The following is a 21,763-nucleotide window of genomic DNA, read 5'->3' as shown; positions in this document are numbered from 1 at the left end:
TCTCCCTCAACATGGTCTTCATCACTGTTTGTTTGTTTTAAACTATAGTCAGATGACTGAAAACTAACCTGGACCATCAAAACTGACTGGTGAAGTAGCAAAAAGTGAAGCAGTGACTTAGTAACATTGGTGCAATGTCACCTCAACATTTTGGATACTTTTTCACGGGGTGGAACAGGAAATGAACAGGTCGGTGCTAACTATTAAAACAACAACATCAACCAGGAGACATTCAAGGGCTAGAATACAAGTACAGAGGGATTGACTCATCAAAGTACAAACTTCATCTCACATGGCTTTTTCAGTGAATAAAAACAAGTATGTAACAACCACAATAGTAGTCATGTTAGATATGGTCATGAATACTGAAATTGGATTTGTAATTGGATTAACAACAACATTAGTAGTATTAGTAGTTCGAGATAGCAGCAAAGTATTTAAGAAAATGTCGAAACAATGATCAAACTGAGTTGTTCAAACCTGTACATAAATACAATGTATGTAGAAAAGGGCATAAATACAACAACTGTATGTACTTCATAAAGGGAATATTGCACGAATATGATATGACAATTGAGAGACAGTGCCTTTGTCTTGATGGCTTGTCATTTATTGGTGGAATCATACAGTAATGTGTGTGTAGACCAATTGCAACAGATAAAGTAACTAATTCTTTTTTTTAAACAATTGAACAAATGTAGGTTTATACATTATATGCTACATTATATTTATTGATTACAAGTATGAAAGTGGAAACAATTGCTACATTTTCAATACAGTTGTACATCTATTTACAGTAGTATATAGGGGTTTTGTTTCTCGTAAGCGTATGCTATGTTTTTCTGCAGGTTCTTCCAGCATTCTGTTTGAGAGTGTGATGTGTGTGATGATGTTACACTGCCCTATCATCTGCAGCTTCTTCTACTGTCTGTGTTGATAGGCGTGTCCGTGCTTTGTTTTGATCAGCAAAATGCAACAGTGAGTCCACATGACCAGTGGTGTTTTTTTTACTGGTGATGTTTTTGTACAATTAATCTGTGTCCTTTTGTATTGCATTTGAGTGTACAGAATATGCCATCTGTCATAATGTATTTTTAAATGATTCCCCCAGCAACACTTTAATCTTTTTAAACAACCACAATTTAACATTTCAGCAGGACTTTTCAAGTTGTATGTAGTTATATAATGGCATCTTCAAGAATAATGTTAACATCTCACATGACCATCTCCGCACAATTAATTGACATGGTTTTAAGCAGTACTGTATGTCTGATCAATGACATGCAGGATATGACACGTTAACTGTGACTTTGAGTTCAAGTCTGAGATATGTTTTGGCCGGCTGACACGCTTTAACATCGTTACTCCCACATTGGGAACATATTGCTATAAAATTGCAGAAACTTTGAGAAAGTCTGTATATTTACATTATAAATATGCAAACAGTTAGGTGGTATTTCCCTCTTCAATCATGATTACTTCATCTCCACAATAACAATCTACTTCTACCCAAACAACAAGGCAAACCAATCCATCTCATATGCACTCAACATGTTTCAATGTTTCTATAATAGTAAGAATCCCTTATCCCATCTCATTTTTAGAAAAGGCTAGAGAGAAGTGTGTTTTAAATGTCTGTAACCAGGTTTCCATCCAAACTTTTTTGCGAGTAAAGTACAAAAAATGTGATGGCAGGCCTGATGGAAACAAAACATTTTTTGGTAAACTTTTCAAACGTTGACAAAAGAAAATATACTAGAGAAGGTGGGATCTTTTTGTGTCTGTAAAATTAATTATGCGAGAAATATTGGTGGAAATGCTTTTATGCGCAAATATTAATATTATAACCATCATATCGAAGTAAATTTGAAGTCACGCTATGGCAAGTTGTGTGGTCCTCCCACTAGGACTCGTCGGGAAAGCATGCAGTTTATAAGGCTACAGATGAAATAAATGATGATGAAGTTGTGTGGTAAAGTGCACGGTGATGAGCTTGATGTTCCTTTCCAATAAATATCGATGGTCTTATTCTGGTGACATGATCATCGATGCTTGGCTGCCGTTTGACAAATACACATAATCTTGCTCTTTTGTCCATGATAATCTTTCATCAATATCAGAGTGTGCACACTCGCTATGTGGCTCAGTTGGTAGAGCATGGTGTTTGCAACGCCAGGGTTGTGGGTTCAATTCCCATGGGGGCCCAGTACAAGTACCAAAAAAATGCATGAAATGAAATGTATGCCTTCACTACTGTAAGTCGCTCTGGATAAGAGCGTCTGCTAAATGACTAAAATGTAAAAAATATAAAGCAACATATTCTGTTCGAAAACCACCAGTAGACTTGAAAAAGTATTTTTTATGCAGTACATAGGAATTTAACAGCAACATTTATTTTATGTGCACTAATTCATCACTCACAGCCTTTTATGTGCAACAAGTTAATTTAATGGAAACACATCTCTGGTGGGAAAATGCACATTTTGTATTTATGTGGATTTGAGAATATTCGCATGTAAATCTGTCGTCAATTGGATGGAAACCAAGTTTATGTCTATATGCTTGAACACAAGTGTGTATAAAATGTATCTTGTTGAGGATCAACCTTAATAAGTCTCATTCAAACTCTCCCTCCCAATGTCCATGACATTTGAGGAAGAGAGCTTTCATGTCAACCATGAGTTGATGTAAACTGTACTTAAAGTAACTGTTCAGTGAAAATCTCACATCAAAAGTTCATATTCTGTTAACTCATACCAAATAATGTTGTTGACTTGTCCTTACTCGTATTTGTGGCCAAAGTATACATTGGAGAAAAACGACTTAAACTTGTATCTCAGAGGTTTCAAAAATGCATGCTATTTCCTCATACTCCTGAGTGGCCTACTCACATTCATATTTTTAATCACCAGTATACGCCCACACCATTCTGTTGTTCTGGTACGCCCACACCATTCTGTTGTTCTGGTACGCCCACACCATTCTGTTGTTCTGGTACGCCCACACCATTCTGTTGTTCTGGTACGCCCACACCATTCTGTTGTTCTGGTACGCCCACACCATTCTGTTGTTCTGGTACGCCCACACCATTCTGTTGTTCTGGTACGCCCACACCATTCCAACACAGAAAAGCTGATTTTTAACATACTTAATTATAAAATGTTGGAAGGAAAACCATTTCACTCATAATGTAAGTAGTTATTGGTCATATTTCATAGTATTCTGAAAACACTGGACAGTTACTTTAATTTAGGGAAAATTAGGCCAAATGAATTGAACCAGTGTTGCTCTTATAGTATAAATACTCCCTCTTATAGAATAAATACTCCATCCTATAGTATAAATACTCCCTCTTATAGTATAAATACTCCCTCTTATAGTATAAATACTCCCTCTTATAGTATAAATACTCCCCTTTTATTTTATATCAGCGAAGGCTGAGTCGACTAGTTTAATAAATTAATAAAGAGTCAAGGAAGGGCTTTTAGAATACTACATTTAAAGGGTAAGAAATCACATTTAAAGTGTAAAATATCACACAGTACTGACTGATTGTATGTCTCTTCTTGGTTTAATGTTGTATTGGTATATCCCTCAACTGAATCTTCCCCATCTTTTTCCATCTCTACAAAGTCATACTTTAAATCATGTTTATGATTCAGTTGTTCATTATTTCTCTGGCCCACACACCTCTAAACATCTCAGTAACCTTGACGACCTTGTATCAGCTCCACATGAAGTTTATCTTACCATATGAGAGCACAAAACTCTCATCTTACTCTCATGCATATTCTCTCTCTTCTGTGGTCGGCGGTAATCACACTGTCACTCCTAAGAGAGAAAACAGTCCTCCACCCTTTGTAGAAAGTGATTCCCACCATCTCTCTCCACTTGTAAACTTCTTGTGTCTCACCACAATAGTGCCCAATAGTACTTATTTAGTACATAGTACTTGCCCCTATCTTTCTACTGTACCTCTCCTGCCCCACCCGGCCCCCCCTCAGATGGCAGTGTCCCACACCACAGCCTGGGGCCTCTGGCAGGGAGGTGTGCCCGTCTTGCGGGGTTCAGGGGTCCGTCTCCAGCTGGGCAGGATAGGCATGCTGTCCTGCTTACACAGGCTCTTGTCCGGGCGCCGCTGGGCCTTGATCTCTTTGCATAGGCAGCGCTTCCTCTCGATGACCTCCAGCAGCTTGCCATCCCTCTGGGTCTGGGCTGCGGATGCGGCGGCGCCCCCGGTGTTGGGAGGCTGTCCCTGGGCTAGCTGAGCCAGGTGCTGGAACTGCAGCTGGAGGTGGTGCTGCTGCTGCAGCTGCTGGAGCTGCTGCTGTAACTGCAGCTGCTGCTGATGGAGTTGGAGCTGCTGCTGCTGTCTAGACAGACTGGGACTGCAGGGTGTCTGGGAGGAGTGGGACAGCCCATGCAACTGGACAGAGAGAGGCAGATAGGGAGAAAGAATGGGAGTTAAAAGATGATGCATGATTTGGGGATTTTGTATTAGTACAATACCTTCAATTTAACCTGGGGTATGCATGAATACTGCATCCATGTTGTATCCCTGTAAACACTGAATCTTTGTTGTAGCACTGAATCCCTGAACAGCTTCTATCCCCAAGCCATAAGACTGCTAAACAAGACTGCTAAATACCCGGACTACCTGCATTGACCCTCTTGCACTGACTCTATGCACACACACTGGACACTACCCCCACACTCACACATACTTACACTGACACCCCAACACACACATACGCCCACACACACATAACATGCGTACACATGCATACTAATGCCACACTCACACACACCCACACACTTTCACACTCACCACATACGCTGCAGCTACTGTCTATTATCTAAAAAAATTCATAAAATAAAAAATATTGTCTGTTATCTATCCTGTTGCCTGGTCACTTTACCTTTACCTATATGTAAAGTTGAAGTCGGAAGTTTACATACACTTAGGTTGGAGTCATTAAAACTTGTTTTTCAACCACTCCACAAATTTCTTGTTAACAAACAATAGGTTTGGCAAGTTGGTTAGGACATCTACTTTGTGTATGACAAGTCAATTTTCCAACAATTGTTTACAGACAGATTACTTATAATTCACTGTATCACAATTCTAGTGGGTCAGAAGTTTACATACACTAAGTTGACTGTGCCTTTAAACAGCTTGGAAAATTCCAGAAAAAATATGTCATAGCTTTAGAAGCTTCTGATAGGCTAATTGACATCATTTCAGTCAATTGGAGGTGTACCTGTGGATGTATTTCAAGGCCTACCTTCAAACTCAGTGCCTCTTTGCTTGACATCATGGGAAAATCAAAAGAAATCAGCCAAGACCTCAGAAAAAAATTGTAGACCTCCACAAGTCTGGTTCATCCTTGGGAGCAATTTCCAAATGCCTGAAGGTACCACGTTCATCTGTACAAACAATAGTACGCAAGTATAAACACCATGGGACCACGCAGCAGTCATACCGCTCAGGAAGGAGACGTGTTCTGAATCCTTGAGATGAACGTACTTTGGTGCGAAAAGTGCAAATCCATCCCAGAACAACAACAAAGGACCCTGTGAAGACGCTGGAGGAAACAGGTACAAAAGTATCTATATCCACAGTAAAATGAGTCCTATATTGACATAACCTGAAAGGCCGCTCAGCAAGGAAGAAGCCACTGCTCCAAAACCGCCATAAAAAAGCCAGACTATACGGGTTGCAACTGCACATGGGGACAAAGATCGTACTTTTTGGAGAAATGTCCTCTGGTCTGATGAAAGAAAAACAGCACTGTTTGGCCATAATGACCATCGTTAGGTTTGGAGGAAAAAGGGGGAGGCTTGCAAGCCAAGGAACACCATCCCAACCGTGAAGCACGGGGGTGGCAGCATCATGTTGTGGGGGTGCTTTGCTGCAGGAGAGACTGGTGCACTTCACAAAATAGATGGGATCATGAGGAATGAAAATTATGTGGATATATTGAAGCAACATCTCAAGACATCAGTCAGGAAGTTAAAGCTTGGTCGCAAATGGGTCTTCCAACTGGACAATGACCCCAAGTATACTTCCAAAGTTGCGGCAAAATGGCTTAAGGACAACAAAGTCAAGGTATTGGAGTGGCCATCACAAAGCCCTGACCTCAATCCTATATAAAACTTTTGGGCAGAACTGAAAAAGCATGTGCGAGCAAGGAGGGCTACAGACCTGACTCAGTTACACCAGCTTTGCCAGGAAGATTGGGCCAAAATTCACTTATTGTGGGAAGCTTGTGAAAGTCTACCTGAAACATTTGACCCAAGTTAAACAATTTGAAGGCAATGCTACCAAATACTAATTGAGTGTATGTAAACTTTTGACCCACTGGGAATGTGATGAAAGAAGTAAAAGCTGAAATAAATATTTTTCTCTACTATTATTCTGACATTTCACATTCTTAAAATAAAGTGGTGATCTTAACTGACCTAAGACAGGGAATGTTTACTAGGATTAAATGTCAGAATGTGAAAAACTGAGTTTAAATGTATTTGGCTAAGGTGTATGTAAACTTCCAACTTCAACTGTATATACTGTAGCTACCTCAATTACCTCGTTCCCCTGCACATCGACTCGGTACTGGTACTCCTTGTACAGAGCCATGTTATATTTACTCATTATTGTTATTCATTATTCACTGTGTATTTATTCCTTGTGTCACTATTTCTATTTTTTTCTTTTATCTTTATCTTTAACTCTGCATTGTTGGAAAAGGACCCATAAATAAGCATTTCACTGTTAGTCTACACCTGTTTTTTTCTAAGCATGTGACAAATACAATTCAATTTTATTTGAGCATTGAAGACCAAGCCCAGCAACCACCACAGCATCAATAAGAATGTGTTGCACCATGTCCTGCCACTAGAGGACAGTGTGACACCATCTTTGGGCCTGTGGCTCCCCGTGGTGTGCGAGGGAGGGTCAGGCAGCACACGCAGACAGTCTCTGCAGCACAGCACAGCACACTTGAACTGCGTCAGCATTTGAAATGCAGCCAAGTGACTGGGCAAAACGCAACACTATTGGACATCGACTCACTGCTCCAAAACACTGTAGGGAAGCATACTCCTTACATCTCCGCATACGTCAGTTAGAGCATTGCTCTCTCCTGGACTTATTCTTTAAGGCTGCTGGCCACATCCTTATTCTGCTCACTGAACATATCTCCACACTATAAATAGCTCAGGAGGAGGGTTGTTGCTATCAGCACAGGGCATGATAAGAATGGCCATATTCTTCAGAATAATTCCAATACTACTACTTGTACAAATTATAGTAATCACAGTAATACCAAAGATCAACGTCATTATAATAATAGGTATTATTCACCTGACTCAGTGCCTCTCGATGAGGCAGGCTGCTCTGCCTCTGAACGTCGCATCCACCCACCTGCCTCACCCCAGAGGTGGATGATGAGCGGCCGAATCGACCCAGTTCTGGAACACAAAACAAAAAAAGGACTGTTCATACACCTGTCTATAACCACAAATCAATTATGGTTATTGTGCTGTTCATGTTGCCAGGGAGAACAGCTGTGCATATAGAAGGCAGTGCAGTCTTACATGTGTCTATGCACAACCGCTGGTACATGTGGGGGAGGTATTGTATGCATAAGTATGTGTATATGTGTGTATGTATAGCTCTGGTACTACACATGCTGCTACTGATGATCTTAACCCATAACACCATGATCATGTGACTGTGGATGGAAGAAATCCACTTAATAGGATCTTCAGAGACATCTGCTGATGTCGTCTCTTTTCTAAAGAACTTTTTGTGCGCTAGTGAAATCCTTGACATACTTTAGAGCACTTTCCCTTGGAAAGATTCTGCTAGAAGGATTCTGTTCTAGGTGTCTAGGTGCTTACCTCCATTGCGATAGGCTGGGAAGGTTTGGCAGGGGAGAGGGAGACCCCCTCTAGGCAGGGCTCGGAACCCCAAGAACCCCTCCTCCATCCCGGCCAGGGACTCACTGTGGCCCAGCCCCCTCCCTCCAGTGAAGCGTACTGGGATCCCAGAGTGGCCTCCTCCTCCTCGATGCCCTGGGACCAGCTCCTCCTTGTCCACCCTCAGGAGGGCATCGGCACTACCATTCCATGCACGCCCTTCATCCTCTGAGAGGGGAATGACAGAAGGAAATTGTTGAGTAAACATACAATGATTGTCTATTGACAGTATAGTAACAGATGACACTCAACTTACAGTCTAATAGTCTGATTATCCCTCCAAGGGATGAGAAGAACTTCTGATAAAATTCAATATTTAATTTTAACCCATTATGCCCCCCAGCACATGTTAACTTACTTTCTCTTGCTGTCTCTCGGCTGCTGTGACTGAAGGAGAGTTTCCTCTGCACGGGCCAGTAGGACCCGTCGTCTCCAAAGCCACTGCTGTCCCAGGGCATGAACGCAGCCTTCCCCTGGACGGGCCCAGGCACCGTGCTGCTTTTGGAGGCCACATCCCCGTGACCCTGGTGGTGCAAGGAGGGCAGATGAGACCCTCCTCGCAGGCTGTCGTATGCCGGGGGTCTCCGGAAGCCCACCGAGGGGTAGGTCCAGAGCAGGGGGCTGTCTGAGGAGGGGGGCTTGTAGGCAGGCAGGCCATGAGGGGTGTGGGAGCGTTGGAGGTGGGGACGAGAGTGAGGGCGAGAGTGGGAGGAGGTGGAGGAGGAGGACTGGGTTGGGTTTGAACTGGTGCTGGTCTGGGATGAATGGCTGTTGGTGGTGGGAGTGCTCTCAGCCTGAGATGAGGTAGAGTGGGACCCTGTTTCTCTGTCTCTGTCTCTGTCACGGTCTCGCTCTCTGTCTCTCTCCCTGTGTCTCTCTCTGTCACTGTCCCTGTCTCTGTGATTGTCCCTGTGACTGTCTCTTTCCCTCTCTCTGTCCCTGTCCCTCTCTCTGTCCCTGTCCCTGTCTCCTTTGTCTGACTTCAAGCAGAAGCTCACAGACTTGCCCTCCTTGCCAGAGCCCTGGGTCTGGGTCTGGGCAGTGGACTTGGAGGAGGTTTCTGAGCCATTCTTGTTGTTGGTGTTGGGGTTGGGAGAGTCTCCTCTATCTGGCTTGCGGTAGTGGTGGTAGTGTGAGGGGCGGTGGTGGGGGTGGTGGTGCTGGTGGGAGTAAGGGGAGGTGGACTTGGAGGAAGGGGGCAGCGGTGTGGAGTGGCTCCTGGCCCTTAGACCCGGTGCAGGGTCGAGCTGGCTGTCTCTGTCTCTGTCTCTGTCTCTGTCTCTGTCTTTGTCTCTGCTCTGCTTGTCTCTTTCCTTAGACTCCTTACAGCCTGACAGGAGCATTGGGAGATTGGATGAGGGGGTGGTAGAGGCAGAGGAGGTGCTGGATGGAGTTGTCATACTGGAGGAGGTCTGGATGCTGATGGTTCCCAGTTTGGCAGCAACAGCTTTGTGTTGGACCCCGACCCCGCTGGAGGCAGCAGCTGGCTGGGGGAAGGCAAGCAGCGGAGGCCGGTGCTGCAGCAGGTTGGGGAAGGGGGCCGGGATCTTACTGGTGGACTCTGTCTCTGATTTGTTTCCCTGGAGGAGATAGGGGGTAGGGGCCCGTGGGGGTTGCGGGCTGGAGGAGAGTGGCTGGGGGACAGGGGTGGTGGAGGAGGGGAGGGGCGAGGAGTGGGAGATGGACACTGTGGCTTTAGGTTTGGAACAGGAGGGGGAAGAGGAGGAGGGGCGAGGTAGAGGGGCAGAGATGCCAGAGGAGTGGTGTTTGGAGGATTTGAGTCTCTCGTGTTTGAGAGGGACACGTTTGTGTCCCTCTCTGTCCTCTGGCAACGGGTACTTCATCTCCTCATAGATGGCCTCGTTTTGGTCTGAGTCTGAGTCGGGTGTGGTGGCGACGGGAGTGACAGGGTGAGGGGTGGCAGTCTGGCTCTCCCTGGTGAACACCTGGCCCACCATCTCTATGTAGACAGGCTCATCATCCCCCTCCTCACCCTGGGGCTTACCCTCACCCCCCTGAAAAGGCAGGGGCGTGGCAGGAGGGGGCACGCGGGCCGGTGGGGGATCAAACGAGAGCTGAGTGCTGGGACTTCGTTTGGGCTTCAGAGGTGGCACCTTCTTGGACATGTCCCCCGAGTCCGACTTCTTCATTGCTGGAGGGGAAAGAGACAGAGCAATGAACTAGAGATATTTCAATCATCACAACAGGGACAATAATGATAACCCACATTTCCTAATTTCCCCACTTCACTACCCTCATTACTGTTGCAATAGCCTACCATTCTTCTTCTCAGAGTGTTTGGCCTGCGAGTGAGTGGGTAGGGGCGGTGGAGGGGTGTCCGGGAGGACGTGAGGTGCTCTGGGGTCTGAGGAGGAGGAGCTGAGGCGGGTGCTGGGGTGTCGTTTGGGTTTGGTAGGGGGGCAGCGCCCGCCGTGCTGTGACTGGGTGTCAGAGTAATCCTCCCCGTTCTCCAGACCTGTGTCTCCAGCGCCCACGGCGTGGCAGGACTGGGAGCGGGGGGCCATGGCGGAGGCACAGGAGTGAGGGGACAGATCCTGGGAGGCAGGCATGGTCATGAAGCCCATGCGGAAGTGGCGTCGGAAGGACGCCAGGTCACGGACCTTGCCCACCGTGGCTGAGGAGGGGTCCTTCTGGCTAGAGCTGGAGAACACAGGAAGAACAGCATTCCGTCATTCAGCAGTTAATCACGTCTCAGTCAAGGACCTTCATTTATTTCCCCATTGTGTTGCCCCTCCCCTTTTCTGCCTCGCTCCCTTTTTCTTTTTCTCTTCAGAAACGTTCTTTAAATAGCTTCTGTCCTTTACTCCTCTTCCTCTCCCTCTGTCTGTCACACACACACTGCTGCTCATACATGGATGGCACAGGGAGACTAGCTTCCCGTTGAAGAGTGAGTGATGAGAGATTGGGCGAGGCAGTGCAGCAGCTGTGCATGCCAGTATTGTGTGTGGGGGGGACTCTTCCATCCTTCCATTTCCCTCCACATCTGCTCCCCTAGCTCACAAACACATTCAATTAGGAAATTACTTCCCCTAAAATCGAACTCCCCAAAATCTAGCTACTCCTCTCTGAGTGTAATCTCCCTGTATGTACATCACTGTGTCACTGGGTATCTCTAACTAATTCTTTATCTGTTTTATTACGTTGTCTCTTCACTACACTCATCATGACCTCTGCCAAGCATTTGATCTGTTTCCATGGCAACTGGCTTGCCTGTTTATTGGTTTAGTGGTTTGTCTTAAAACTCACCAATTTCACATGGTATTGCTTGCCAATGTACAGTACTAAACATACTGCAAACAAGCACACAAAGGAACTGCAATTTTTTGGGGCTATTTATTGCCTGAAAAAAGGTGTGGCAGTGCAGCATAAAAATTCAAACTGGAGTTTTCTTCAATAAAATATATTGGAGTTGAATGTATAAACTACTGTGCTGTTCCTTTGATTAAACAGATTACTCAATTCTTATTTGCTAAAGACAATTTTACTTTCAAGAACGTCATATGGATAATCCCTGAAGGTCTTTTGAAGGTCATCATGACCGCATCCAAACTACCATCATGCAGGAACGCCACAGATTCAGAACATCTTTGGTTTCCTAACAGGTGAAACCAAAATCTATATCTCTACAATCAAGCTACTGATTGATTCAATTGGAGCAGAATCCATACAGCCGTACCTTGATGAGCAACAACATGGGACGGGGAGTTGCAGCTAACATGGTCCAAATCTGGAGTTATTACATATAAAATATACAGTATAGGTCCGTAAATGATCCTTTATAAAGGTGACTCAGCCGTAACAACAGTGGCTGAAGTCATTAGAAAAACACTGTGCACAACAATTACCATGAAAAGAGCTGAAATGATACCTCTACAACCATCTAGAAGGAAATGATTGGCTGTCTGGTACAGGACATAAAAAGCCTCTACTGAGTGTCAGCTATGGCTCGTGTCCTTTTCAACCGGTTTCTCCGATTCTATTGGTCCTGTTCCACCGTGGCGACGAGAGGAGAGGTAGCCATTGTAAGGAAGGAAAGAGGGGATGAATGGGTGGGATCTGACTTATCTAGCAGGACCGGAGGAATGGTGCTGAAGGAAAGGTGCTGAAGGAATGGTGCTGGAGGAAAGGTGCTGGAGGGATGGTGCTGGAGGAATGGTGCTGGAGGAATGGTGCTGGAGGGATGGTGCTGGTAAAATGGTGCTGGAGGAATGGTGCTGGAGGAATGGTGCTGGAGGAATGGTGCTGAAGGAAAGGTGCTGGAGGAATGGTGCTGGTAAAATGGTGCTGGTGGAATGGTGCTGAAGGAAAGGTGCTGGAGGAATGGTGCTGGTGGAATGGTGCTGGAGGAATGGTGCTGGTGGAATGGTGCTGGTGGAATGGTGCCAGGGACAACGACCGCCTTTTTGTTTCCCTGCAGGGAACGAGTGGGGGCTGAGTGCGTGGGTGCACACATGTGCGTGTGTCTGGTGTGTGTGTGTTAGTAAGAAAGAAAGAAAGAGAAAGAGAGAGAGAGAGAGAGAGAGAGAGAGAGAGAGAGAGAGAGAGAGAGCCTAGGTAACTGGGTCTCTACGTGTGTGAGAAGAGGAGGAAGAGATGTTGAGCTTCCGAGCATGCAATCAAAGGCCTCATTTAGGAGGTTATCGCATGTGAGTGAACCTTGAGTGCATGTTGCCTTGTTTGTTTGAGGTAGAGGAAGCAAGAGCGATAAAACATAACAAACTACACATCCAAATGTAGGCCTCGTTTTTAGGTCACAATGTGTAGTCTTGTACTACTGATGAGCCTTAATTCTGCCATCATTCCTTATGAAGCGGTGAAGCAGCAGGGAGACAATGTGAGCTTGCACCTTCCTTTTGAGAGGAGGGAAGCTAGCGCAGGGAGCGGAAACAGCACTGAGCATGTTCATCATGGAGAACAGAGATGCAACTGTTTTCTGTCTCATTGCATTATGTGAAGAAAAGCCAAGAGCAGAGCTCTCTCTGTGTGTGTGTGTCTTTAAGTGTGCCTGTGTGTATATGTGTGTGTGTGCGCCTGCGGGTGTGGAAGTGTGTGTGCATGCCATAATCTAGATAGACACCAATGGGCCACATTGGCCCTGTAATGAAGGCCATAAAGCTCCTCTCTTCCCATCTTCTCTTCCTCTCATCTTGTTTCTTATCTTCCTTTCTACATGCCCCCACTCCCCTTAGGATGACAATTAAGAGGTTGCACATAAAAAATGAACAATAAAACTCTTCCACTTCAGTTCAGAAATTTACAATTGAACTGAAATGAATAATCTTCATTCCATCTCTCCAGTGCGGCATGCAGCTGTGAGTTGAGATCAGTTCACCTCTCCTCACCTCTTCTTATTGCCTTCCTGGTCCTTGTGCCTCCAGTCCAGCCGGCTCTTACGATACAGCAGGTTCATGTCGCCGCGGGGACACTGCTCCTCCTCGCAGCCAATCACAGCGCAATGTAGCCGCTTGCCCCTCCTCTCTATGTCACGCAAGAAATGCTCCACCGCCACATCCTGGGCGGAGCCAGAGCTCATGGTATAGAAGACCAATAGGGTGAAGATGATGGATGTCACTGCAGACCAAGCTTGAGTCACCTAGACATGGAGAAGATGGGGACATTGTCATTGTTAATAGTCATCAAACAAATATGTTGAGCTGACATGACAGAGCCCTGTCCAGTTGTCCTCTTATACAGCTCTCATGTCAACATGCTGTATGTAGGGCAGTAGCAATTACAACATGGTTATGGTACCTGGTTCCTTCTCTTCCATCCAGGTAAACAGGGCAGGAGGGATTCCAGGAGGGATTCCTCCAGACATAATGAGGTGCTCAGAGACAGGGTAGGACTTACCAGGAGTGAAAGGTAAAAACCAGAGAGGCCGCGTGTCTGACAAAATATCTGACCAAAATATGTGAAAACATCCAAATAAACGGACAGGAAGGAAACATAAGTAATAAGGCTCTGTGTGTCATGGACATCCTTTCCTCCAGGCTAAAACAAACTGGGCATTGGACCAGGCAGCCAGGTAGACAGGCAGCCAGGTAGCCAGGGAGCCATGTAGCCAAGCAGCCAGGTAGACAGGCAGCCAGGTAGCCAGGGAGCCATGTAGCCAGGTAGTGAGGTAGCAAGGTATTGTATGTTTACCCAGCCCACTGTGTTGTTTACCCCAACGCCCAACCTACAGTGGATCACATGAAAACACTATTTATATTTTCATTATCCAATTATGACTATCTGAGTAAGCATGTAACTCAGCTGCAGTGTTTCTCTCTGGCTGGGGGCCTTGGGGTGGCCTAACTAGGGCTGTTTGCTACCCAGGCAGTAATGTGGTTTGTCATATGTAGCGCACGCAGGGCTTCCTGCACACGCTATTCACCCCATGAAGAGTCAGGCTTGTTGTGGGGCAGATATTTGAGGGCCTAACAGTGTTGTGTGCGTTGGAGTATGTATGTGAGCACGGCGCTGCGATTGGCTAAGAAAAGCGCAGCTGTCAGCTGGTGTGCGAGGGTTCCCAGTATTTTTCCATCTTAAATGTAAAAAAATGGAGTGTGAGTGTTCAAGTGCTTTTGGTGGTTTACTTATACAGCATGGGACACTCTCTCCTTGCAATTGGTTTTGGTTTGAACATCATCGTGCAAACACTGGATGAAACGCACACCAACATACACTGTAGACAAATCCATTTAGAGGTCTACTGCTACTACACATTCAAGTAAGCACTCAATGAACCCACCCATACATAACTTTATTAACCCTTCTCCAACAGCACAGGGAATTCTCTAAACTGTCTCCATTAGGTTACACATCAATTATTGTCTCTGTACTTTGTTGTTCTGTTGAACTATCTATTTTTACCGATTGGCATTCTATAAATAAGAGACCAATTTAATGTCTATAACCAATACAAATGTAAACCTTAATCCGATTCCAGTGGAAGAGTGCAGGCTGCAGAGTCATAAACAATATGGCTCTGAGAACACAGGGTTCTCTACAGTGAGAGATGACATCATACAGAGAGCAGTGTCAGCCCATCATGGTTCTGACATGGCCCTGTGTGTCACCCTGTGTGCCATCGTAGCTCGCGCTATTCCTATTGTCCAGTGCCCTGGCCTCCCTACACACAATGCCCTGCTGCATTGCTGCGGCCTGGCTGCCCTGCGTGGCATGGCGTGGGGTGGCGTGTTGTATGACTCAGTGTTAATTAGGTTAGGGAGTTGAGACTGTGTAGGTTGGGCTTCTGTTAACAGGGCCGCTGATTTGGGCTTCCAGGACCTGGCAGCTGAGCAGGCAGCCCTACAATTGTCGCATTACAGCTGTTGGGAAGTGTGCAATTACGCAGGCTGCTGAGGAAAAGGACACTGCTTGAGAGACGGTTCGTCAAGTTCACTAATCCATTATACAGCACACTTCCTCTACTCCTAGAGCATGTATTATCCATAGCCGTGGGCCATACATCTTTTCCCCCAAAATGCTATTACTCCTGTCTGAACAGACATAAATAAAATCATTCAAATTACTACACCAGAGAGCATCATTTAGCTACAGAGGATCAATAGCTTCAAAAAAATAACTGTGGATGAAGTTTTATTACAAGTCGCAATTTGGGCAGCACATGTGCCAAAAATAGAACAGCTTGTAGCATTGTGGCCATAGATATCAGCGAGAAAATGTAGGCCTACCGTTTGGAAAGCAAATGCCTACTGCTGAAAATAGAAGACTAATCTGTCTGTAGAGGAAAACTATTGTTTTATCAACAACTGTTGAGGGATTCTGAGTGAACGGCATTGCTTTTCAAAGTAGCTTATCACCGATGAGTAGCCTATGCTTCATCTTCACCATTGGGTGAGTCAGTGTCACTGGACACAGTATATATATACAGAAATTTGCATCCTGTAGTACCAACTCAAAAAAGTTCTGGGACACTGTAAAGTCCATTGAGAATAAGAGCACCTCCTCCCAGCTGCCCACTGCTCTGAGGCTAGGAAACACTGTTACCACCGATAAATCCACTATAATTGAGAATTTCAATAAGCATTTCTCTACGGCTGGCCATGCTTTCCACCTGGCTACCCCTACCCCGGTCAACTGCCTGGCACCCTCAACAGCAACCCGCCAAAGCCCCCACCATTTCTCCTTCACCCAAATCCAGATAGCTGATGTTCTGAAAGAGCTGCAAAATCTGGACCGATACAAATCAGCAGGGCTAGACAATATGGACTCTCTCTTTCTAAAATGATCTGCTGAAATTGTTGCAACCCCTATTACTAGCCTGTTCAACCTCTCTTTCAAATCATCTGAGATTCCCAAAGATTGGAAAGCTACCGCGGTCATCCTCCTCTTCAAAGTGGGTGACACTCTAGACCCAAACTGCTACAGACCTATATCTATCCTACCCTGCCTTTCTAAGGTCTTCGAAATCCAAGTTAACAAACAGATTACCGACCATTTCGAATCCCACTGTACTTTCTCCGCTATGCAATCTGGTTTCAGAGCTGGTCATGGGTGCATCTCAGCCACGCTCAAGGTCCTAAACGACATCATAACCGCCATCGATAAGAGACATTACTGTGCAGCCGTATTCATCGACCTGGCCAAGGCTTTTGACTCTGTCAATCACCACATTCTTATTGGCAGACTCGACAGTCTTAGTTTCTCAAATGATTGCCTCGCCTGGTTCACCAACTACTTCTCTGATAGAGTTCAGTGTGTCAAATCGGAGGGCCTGTTGTCTGGACCTCTGGCAGTCTCTATGGGTGTGCCACAGGGCTCAATTCTCGGGCCGACTCTTCTCTATATACATCAATGATGTTGCTCTTGCTGCTGGTGATTCTCTGATCCACCTCTACGCAGACGAGACCATTCTGTATACTTCTGGCCCATCTTTGGACACTGTGTTAACTAACCTCCAGACGAGCTTCAATGCCATACAACTCTCCTTTCGTGGCCCTGCTCTTAAACGCAGGTAAAACTAAATGCATGCTATTCAATCGATCACTGCCCGCACCTGCTCGCCCGTCCAGCATCACTACTCTGGACGACTCTGACTTAGAATACGTGGACAACTACAAATACCTGGGTGTCTGGTTAGACTGTAAACTCTCCTTCCAGACTCACATTAAGCAACTCCAATCCAAAATGAAATCTAGAATCGGCTTCCTATATCGCAACAAAGCATCCTTCACTCATGCTGCTAAACACACCCTCGTAAAACTGACCATCCTACCGATCCTCGACTAAAGTGATGTCATCTATAAAATAGCCTCCAACACTCTACTCAACAAACTGGATGCAGTCTATCACAGTGCCATCCGTTTTGGCACCAAAGCCCCATACACTACCCACCATTGCGACCTGTACGCTCTCGTTGGTTGGCCCTCGCTTCATAATCGTTGCCAAACCCACTGGCTACAGGTTATCTACAAGTCTCTGCTAGGTAAAGCCCCGCCTTATCTCAGCTCACTGGTCACCATAGCAGCACCCACTCGTAGCACGCGCTCCAGCAGGTATATCTCTCTGGTCACCCCCAAAGCCAATTCCTCCTTTGGTCGTCTTTCCTTCAGTTCTCTGCTGCCAATGACTGGAAAGAACTGCAAAAATCTCTGAAGCTGGAGACTCATATCTCGCTCACTAGCTTTAAGCACCAGCTGTCAGAGCAGCTCACAGATCACTGCACCTGTACATAGCCCATCTGTAAATAGCCCATCCAACTACCTCATCCCCATACTGTATTTATTTATTTATCTTGCTCCTTTGCACCCCAGTATCTCTAGTTGCACATTCATCTTCTGCAATTCTACCATTCCAGTGTTTAATTACTATATTGTAATTACTTCGCCACCATGGCCTATTTATTGTCTTAACTTTCCTCATTTGCACTCACTGTATATAGACTTTTTTTTTATTTGTTCTACTGTATTATTGACTGTATGTTTGTTTATTCCATGTGTAACTCTGTGTTGTTGTATGTGTCAAATTGCTATGCTTTATCTTGGCCAGGTCGCAGTTGCAAATGAAAACTTGTTCTCAACTAGCCTACCTGGTTAAATAAAGGTGAAATAAAATAAATAAAATATATATATATATATAAACTTCATATATATATACACACAGTACCAGTCAAAAGTTTGGACATACCTACTCATTCAAGTGTTTTGTTTGTTTTTACTATTTTCTACATTGTAGAATAATAGTGAAGACATCAAAACTATGAAATAACACATATGGAATCATGTAGTAACCAAAAAAGTGTTAAACAAGTCAAAATATATTTGAGATTTTAGATACTTCAATGTAGCCACCCTTTGCCTTGATGACAGATTTGCACATTCTTGGAATTCTCTCAACCAGCTACATGAGGAATGCTTTTCCAACAGTCTTCAAGGAGTTCCCACATATGCTGAGCACTTGTTGGCTGCTTTTACAACACTCTGTGGTCCAACTAATCCCAAACCATCTCAATTTGGTTGTGGTTGGGTGATTGTCGAGGCCAGGTCAGCTGATGCAGCACTCCATCACTCTCTTTCTTGGTCAAATAGCCTGTACACATCCTGGAGGTGTGTTTTGGGTCATTGTCCTGTTGAAAAACAAATGATGCGCAAACCAGATGGTGTATTGCTGCAGAATGCTGTGGTAGCCATGCTGGTTAAGTGTGCCTTTGAATTCTAAATAAATCACTGACAGTGTCACCAGCAAAGCACCCCCACACCATCACACCTCCTCCTCCATACTTCACGGTGGGAACCACACATGTGGAGATCATCCATTCACAAAGACACGGCGGTTGGAACCAAAAATCTCAAATTTGGACTCATCAGACCAAAGGACAGATTTCCACTCGTCTAATAGCCATTGCTTGTATTTCTTTCTTTGCAGCAATTTGACCATGAAGGCCTGATTCACGCAGTCTCTTCTGAGCAGTTGATGTTTAGATGTGTCTGTTATTGGACTCTGTGAAGTCTTTATTTGGGCTGCAATTTCTGAGGCTGGTAACTCTAATGATCTTATCCTCTGCAGCAGAGGTAACTCTGGGTCTTCCTTTCCTGTGGCGGTTCTCAGGAGAGCCAGTTTCATCATAGCGCTTGATGGTTTTTGCAACTGCACTTGAAGAAACTTCCAAAGTTCTTGAAATTCTTCCATATTTACTGACCTTAATGTCTTAAAGTAATGGTGGACTGTTGTTACTGTTTTCTTACTTGAGCTGTTCTTGCCATAATATAGACTTGGTCTTTTACCAAATAGGGCTATCTTCTATATACCACCCCTACTTTGTCACAACACAATTGACTGGCTCAAATGCATTTTTTTATAAGGCACACCTGTTAATTGAAATGCATTCCAGATGACTACCTCGTGAAGCTGGTTGAGAGAATGCCAAGAGTGTGCAAAGCTGTTATCAAGGCAAATGGTGAATGTTTGAAGAATCTCAAACATATTTTTATTTGTTTAACACTTTTTTGGTTACTACATGATTCCATATGTGTTATTTCATCGTCATGTCTTCACTAAATGCATCAGGGTATTGCATGGATATAGGCTTATAGGCCTAGGCTTCCACTGAGATGAATATTTAAAATATAAAGGAAGAGAAGCCTCGGCCTAGACACAGAGAAAGAGAGAGTGAGAGATATGCTTTATCGTTGTCGGATAGGCTACTGCTGTCTGCTATAAAGATATAGGCATACAGAAGAAGGTTAATTGAAAAAAAATTCGATCAGAATATTTTTTATAAAGATAAGCATTATATTGTTAGATTATAGGAGTAACTCTGGTAGGCCTAAAACATTCATCCTCACCTCAAGTTCAACTGTAGGAGTCAGCTGGAGCGCCAAGTCAAGCCATTGTTTATAGGGAAAATACCAGCAGGATATTATATCATGGCAAACACAACATTATAGTTGGAAACTTCATTTGGCCAAAGAAAATGGCTCAACAGAATTAAACAAAACACTTGCTAAGTGGTTTAAAACTTCACAAAAGTTTTGAACAGGCTTTATTGCTGAAATTACCAAGAAAGGCTAGTGCCTGCTCTACCCAACAAATGACAGCAATAGGCTAATGATATTGAAAGGCCTACTTATAACCTATCTTAAACCAAATAAGGAACATACCATTAAAAATACAGATCAAACTTCATTTAGCCAACAAAACTGTCTCAACAGAATGAAACAAAACACATTTAGCATATTTAAACAACTGGTTTAAGATTAATAAATAGGCCTACAAAAATAACAATGATTTATAATAATAATGATAGAACAAATATGAAAAAATAAATAAAGTAAAAACATTGCATCCTACCTGAATAGTGAGTTGCACAGTAGCCTGCATTTGGCCATTTGTGTGGTATTACAAAATATTCTACTAATGTCTTCTAGCATATAAATGATGTAGAATTGCATGAAATGCTTTATAAAAGGCAACTAAAAACATGTCTGCTCAGCTGTATGCGTTATAGATGCATGCAATGCTTTATTATAAAGGGGAATGTTTCTACCCCCCCACCCCCCACCCTCCAGCACTCACAACTCAAAACAAATTCCGCAGCTACTGTATGTCCTTAACAGAGCCTAAATGAATATGGAGGCAACAGCATCGCTCACATAGACGTCCCAGTTTTAATCAGGTCTTACATGTGCTATAAGCATACACATGCACACAGTCACACACACACACACACACACACACACACACACACACACACACACACACACACACACACACACACACACACACACACACACACACACACACACACACACACACACACACACACACTACATAGGCTATACTGTATATGCAGCCCACAATGTAGATATGCAACCAAAGCCCCCACACTGACACATTAAATCAGCAATTCAGGGATTGTAAAAGCAGCTTAAGAGGCATTTACAGGGTCAGAAGTCATTCAAATCCACCTCGTTAGAGCTAGGAGGCAGACGGAGGCAGACGGAGGCAGACGGAGGCGTGATTCACATTACTGGATCTGCATGCAAGGCTGCAGAAAATGTAGCCATTCAGGCACATAAACAAACACAACACACACACACTGTGACACATGGACAACAAACAAAACACACACACACACACACACTGTGACACATGGACAACAAACAAAACACACACACACACACACACACACACACACACACACACTGTGACACATGGACAACAAACAAAACACACACACACACACACACACTGTGACACATGGACAACAAACAATACACACACACACACACACACTGTGACACATGGACAACAAACAATACACACACACACTGTGACACATGGACAACAAACAAAACACATACACACACACTGTGACACACAGACACAAACACACACACTGTGACACATAGACACAGACACAACACACACTGTGACACATGGACACAGACACAAAACACACTGTGACACATGGACACACACACACTGTGACACATAGACACAGACACAACTCACACTGTGACACATGGACACACACACACTGTGACACATAGACACAGACACAACTCACACTGTGACACATGGACACACACACACTGTGACACATAGACACAGACACAACACACACTGTGACACATGGACACACACACACTGTGACACATGGACACAAAAACACACTGTAACACATAGACACAAACACACACACTGTGACACATGACCACAACACAACATTAGAATGTAGAGGCTTGCCACGATATTAGAATGTAGAGGCTTGCCACAGTATTGGGATGTAAAGGCTTGCCACAGAATTAGAATG

At 44.5% G+C, this 21,763-nt stretch overlaps 1 protein-coding gene across 1 annotated transcript in view; it reads right to left on the bottom strand.

Annotated features, from left to right (window-relative positions):
- Positions 1-592: 592 nt before the first annotated feature.
- The window catches only part of LOC106603400 (neuronal tyrosine-phosphorylated phosphoinositide-3-kinase adapter 1), a 46,186-nt gene continuing 25,015 nt past the window's right edge, over positions 593-21,763 (bottom strand). The window contains exons 2-7 of the mRNA XM_045717080.1: positions 13,344-13,594; positions 10,259-10,641; positions 8,339-10,132; positions 7,903-8,148; positions 7,364-7,470; positions 593-4,426 (exon numbers count right to left, since the gene is read on the bottom strand). Coding sequence (XP_045573036.1) covers positions 4,001-4,426; positions 7,364-7,470; positions 7,903-8,148; positions 8,339-10,132; positions 10,259-10,641; positions 13,344-13,534 — 3,147 coding nt within the window. The 5' untranslated portion in view covers positions 13,535-13,594 and the 3' untranslated portion in view covers positions 593-4,000. The remainder of the gene's footprint in view (positions 4,427-7,363; positions 7,471-7,902; positions 8,149-8,338; positions 10,133-10,258; positions 10,642-13,343; positions 13,595-21,763) is intronic.

The sequence above is a fragment of the Salmo salar genome, chromosome ssa04 (genome assembly GCF_905237065.1).
Source record: "Salmo salar chromosome ssa04, Ssal_v3.1, whole genome shotgun sequence".
Classification (NCBI taxonomy): Eukaryota; Metazoa; Chordata; class Actinopteri; order Salmoniformes; family Salmonidae; genus Salmo; species Salmo salar.
This window is presented reverse-complemented; position numbering and strand designations above follow the sequence as displayed.